General features: G+C 42.1%; 1 protein-coding gene across 1 annotated transcript; it reads left to right on the top strand.

Annotated features, from left to right (window-relative positions):
- Window positions 1-2432: 2432 nt before the first annotated feature.
- Window positions 2433-4148, top strand: LOC141595061 (uncharacterized). The gene is made up of 3 exons (XM_074415033.1): window positions 2433-3030; window positions 3148-3632; window positions 3783-4148. The coding sequence occupies exons 1-3, from the start codon at window positions 2433-2435 to the stop codon at window positions 4146-4148; spliced, it is 1449 nt and encodes a 482-aa protein (XP_074271134.1).
- Window positions 4149-4452: the final 304 nt, after the last annotated feature.

The raw sequence follows: 4452 nt of genomic DNA, 5'->3' as shown, positions 1-4452 counted from the left end.
TCACTCGATCGAGAATGCATATTGCTCGATCGAGGAGATTCTTCATCAGTAGTACTCGATCGAATAGTGTGGGGTGTTCGATCGAGGTCTTCCTCATACAAACCTTTCGATCGAGTGGTTAGTTCTACTCGATCGAATTCCTCCATATAGAATTCACTCGATCGAACATGATGGGTTGTTCGATCGAGTGTTTTATGCTGAGCTGTGGTGAAGTGCTTGAGAAATGCTTCGTTCTCTTCAATTTCCGAGTTGTACAGATCTTCATCATCAATAGACAGCTCAGGTCCTTCATAGGGAGGACGGCTCTTGGTACAAATATCAAGTACCTCCTCTGAATGCCTATAGTCCATCTCGGTAGCTAATTGAGCTATATGAGATTCAAATAGCTTGACACGAACTTCCCTAGCTTTATCTGATTCTTGCACTAGAAGTGCAAATAATGCCTTCACCAAAGATTTCAATTCAGCAATCTCCTCTTTCTCTTCAACGAGAGGAAGGGTTTGTTGTTGCGGGGGCCAGATAAATGGAGGCTTCTGATAGCCTCGTTGCTGAAGCGGATGTGGCGGCACATATGTAATGGAAGGACTAGCTTGTCTACGCTGCCTAAACGCATAGACTTCGTCGCGCCAAATTTTGACACGGTCGTTTCCCGCTAGCAGAGATGATAAATGACATTGTGCCCCCATGACACCACATCTCTCACAAGTAACCACTGTGCGCCATAGGATGGAACATAGGTGGAAGATCAAAGGTACTCAAGCCTTTCCTTTGATGATCTTTTACCTAGAACTGTCTAGGTAGGACCTGTAGGGCCTATCAAAACAACACTAGATAAAAAGATGAGAACTGCCTCAAGGAATAAATTCCTTGAGGCTAAAGACAAACAAAAATAAACAAGCAAATAAAATAGTTGTCTCCCCGGCAACGGCGCCAAAATTTGATACTGTCGTCAGGTACCAAAAATAAAGCCTAGATACACTAACAGAAGTCAGCGGTAAGTAGGGTCGATCTCCACAGGGAGGCGGTCACCATCTACTTGTCAATTTGATCTGTCTACGGTCACAATTTGGGGGTTTGAGTGTTTTAACTAAACTAATAAGGTCAAAGGAGAGAAAGAGAATAAATGAGTAGAAAGTAAGCAAGTAGAGAGAAAGCAGCTAAGACAATCGGTTCACCATGATTCTCAAGTAACGTAATCTAAGGTCTCGGGTCAATGCAAGTTTAATCTACGGAGCAATGAATATCTCCTTTCAGTCTCAATTCACCCTAAAACACTATTAGCTTAGCTTTTGCCCTCACTAAAGTGCTCTAGTGTTCGCTACAGGTTTTACCCTTTCTAATCTTCCGATCTAGGTCAAGGTGTACTGTGATTTATTAACTAATTGCGTCGACTCAATTAGACAAGAACAGTTAAATGTAGCGATTAACAACATAGATCAATTTCGCATTAAACCTAATCACTTAATTCACAAATTCCTTAAGATCATGGCTCCCCTATGTCTTAGCAAGGGAGATTAGCTACGCATAAACATAGGTAAAGCAATAACGAAGGAGAAAAGAACAAACATCATATAAAAATATGTAAAGGGAATTAAATTAAATAAAGGGAGTAAAGAAATTACAAAAGTTAAGATCCGGTCAAAGAAGAGCAAAACAACATTCCACCCGAGAAAAGGGAGAAGAAAAGGAGAAAAGAAGAGAGAAAAGAGAGAGTCCTAAACCTAATTATGTCTTTCCTATTTATAGGAAAGATAATTATTAACCTAAACGACATTAAAACTTTGCGGCCCATAGAAAAGTACTCGATCGAGTGGTTTAAAACCTCTCTATCGAGTAATTTATAGCACAACCTCTCGATCGAGTAGAAAAACTACTCGATCGAACACTATCTAAAATAGGCTATTCGATCGAGGACTTTAAACCTCTCGATCGAACAGTATCTACTCAATCGAGTAGTTTCCAGCGCATAGTTCCTGCTTCGCGCACTGAACTTCAAACGGCTGTCATTTCTTCGTTACTTCGGCAAACAGGGCGTTTCCGGTGACGTTGGAAAGCTAAGAGAACAAGATTTCATCTACAATTGGAATCACCTGAAAATCAGTTGTAGAAATCGAGATATGGCTCTTCAAAGTAGGCACTAGTAATTTGAAGTTCTTCCTTCGCTCGCCTAGCTATCTTACTTCTTTGCGCATCACAATTAGTAGTTTCCAAGCTCCGACTTAACTCATCTCCTAAATAAATGCATAGGGGCATGTTTTAGGCTTGATTATGCTCCTTTCCGGTTCATACCTGCAAATAATAAAAGACAAACCAAAGTAGGCAATTCCGGAGACATTTGTAGGTAAACACTACACAAAATGGTATCAGGGATTTCCTTTCTCACAAAAAATTTACTCTAATTTTTCATCACGAAGATCCTACGCTCCGCCACCATGACTGGTGATGCCGAAACCTCCACACCAAAAACCGATCCTCTTAATCCTTATTACCTCGGTTCACATGACGTTCTGAGTGCAAAAATTTCCAATATCATTCTTCGTCGTGACAATTACGACGCTTGGCAACGTTCCATGACCTTTTCTTTAAAAGCTCGTCGCAAGTTCGGATTCGTCGATGGTACCATCAAAAAACCCACCGATGCATTCGAACTCGACAACTGGGTTGTGGTTAATTGCACTTTAATCCAATGGATTCGAAATACAATCGATCCTGCTTTGCTCGACAACATCTCCTATCCCGATGACGCCTCTGTATTGTGGTCTGAAATTAAGTCACAATATGCCGTTGTCGATGGGACGATGATACATAATCTCAAAACTCAATTGCATCAATGTGTTCAAACGAAGGGAATGGATGTCACTACGTACTTTGGAAAGTTGAAGACGCTCTGGGATTCGATTGCCAAACACGAACCGCCGCTTGCTTGTCGTTGTGGTAAGTGTGAGTGCAACATTGGCACGGCTGCTCTTCAACGCCAAGATAATGAACGCTTGCATCAGTTCTTTATGGGTCTCTATCGAACTCTTTACGGTAATATCCGATCCTCTTAATTTCAATTGGACCCCTTGCCTGCCCTTAGTCGCGCATATAATCTTGTTCTACAAGAAGAGCGACTACGACTTGAGACACTACCCGATGTGTCTGAAGTCGCCATCTTTGCTACTCCCCCTGCTAACAGTGATTGGCGCGCTTTACGAGACAAGGAGCGTGCTCAACGCAATACTCTGTTCTGCTCTTTCTGTGAAACACGCGGGCATGAGGCTTCAAAATGCTTCTTCAAATCCATGCGTTTCCCTGATTGGTGGGGCGATAGGCCTCGCACTCTTGCTGATTACAAGCGCTATCGTACTCGGCAGGCTCGTGGCTCGAATTCCTCTAATGATGGGGGTTCGGGTTCGTCTGCTACAACGGGTTCCAATACCCCTGCTGCCTCTGTTCACGCGAATGCAGTCCTGACTTCCGCATCTGCTCATTCTCTTCTTTCCTCGGATCGTCTTAGCGGTATGTATAATTGGATAATTGATACGGGGGCCTCAAATCATGTTACTGGTACTTTGTCTTTTCTGATGAATCAAACGCAGATTCCGGGTAGAACAGTTGGGCTTCCTAATGGCCAACAAGTCGAGTCTACGGTTATGGGCTCCGTTTATATTAATGAGTCTCTCGTCCTTCACAGCGTTTTATTTGTCCCGAATCTCACGTGCAATTTAATGTCTGTATCCCAATTAATTGTACATTCCCATTTGTCTTTTATGTTTGCTAAAGACTCTTGTCTTATTCAGGACCCTTCCTCGAGGAAGACGATTGGAGCAGGTGAGCTAAGGGACGGACTATTTTGGATTCAAGCGGGGGAGACACCACTGGCTGTTAATTCGGTGTCAGGCAAGGAGACTTTTGAGTTATGGCACAAGCGACTTGGACATCCGTCACATAAAGTGGTCAAGACTATTCCCTCTTTTAATAGTTTAATTTCCAATAAAGATACTATTTGTGATGCATGTCATTTGGCTAAACAACATCGGGACAGTTTTGATTTAAATTATAAGCGTGCATCGGATTTTTTTGAGTTAATCCATTGTGATCTTTGGGGACCATATCGTCTTGCTTCATCCTGTGGTGCGAAATATTTTTTTAACCATTTTGGATGATTATTCACGCGCAACTTGGGTTTATTTACTTCTGGATAAAACCGAGGTCACAGACATGTTTATGAGTTTTATTAATATGGTTCAAACTCAATTTGCTCAATCTCTTAAAACCATCCGGAGCGATAATGGGACAGAGTTCAATTGCATGGCCGGGTATTTTTTTCAAAATGGCATTAAATTTGAAACTTCTTGTGTCGGTACCCCACAGCAAAATGGGCGGGTCGAACGTAAACATAGACATCTTTTAAATGTTGCCCGTGCCCTTCGTTTTCAGTCTAATTTGCTTAAATCTTTTTGGGCCGAA

This window comes from Silene latifolia, chromosome 8, assembly GCF_048544455.1.
Source record: "Silene latifolia isolate original U9 population chromosome 8, ASM4854445v1, whole genome shotgun sequence".
Taxonomy (NCBI): Eukaryota; Viridiplantae; Streptophyta; class Magnoliopsida; order Caryophyllales; family Caryophyllaceae; genus Silene; species Silene latifolia.
Note: the sequence above shows the minus strand (reverse complement) of the source record. Positions and strands in the feature narration are given on the sequence as shown.

Bases quoted from the DNA above. Each gene is read 5' to 3' on its own strand.
- LOC141595061 (XM_074415033.1), top strand. From the start codon at position 2,433: ATGACTGGTGATGCCGAAACCTCCACACCAAAAACCGATCCTCTTAAT. The intron at 3,031-3,147 runs GTAATATCCGAT...ATGTGTCTGAAG, and splicing joins TCTCTATCGAACTCTTTACG to TCGCCATCTTTGCTACTCCC. The intron at 3,633-3,782 runs GTTATGGGCTCC...TGTCTTATTCAG, and splicing joins GCCAACAAGTCGAGTCTACG to GACCCTTCCTCGAGGAAGAC.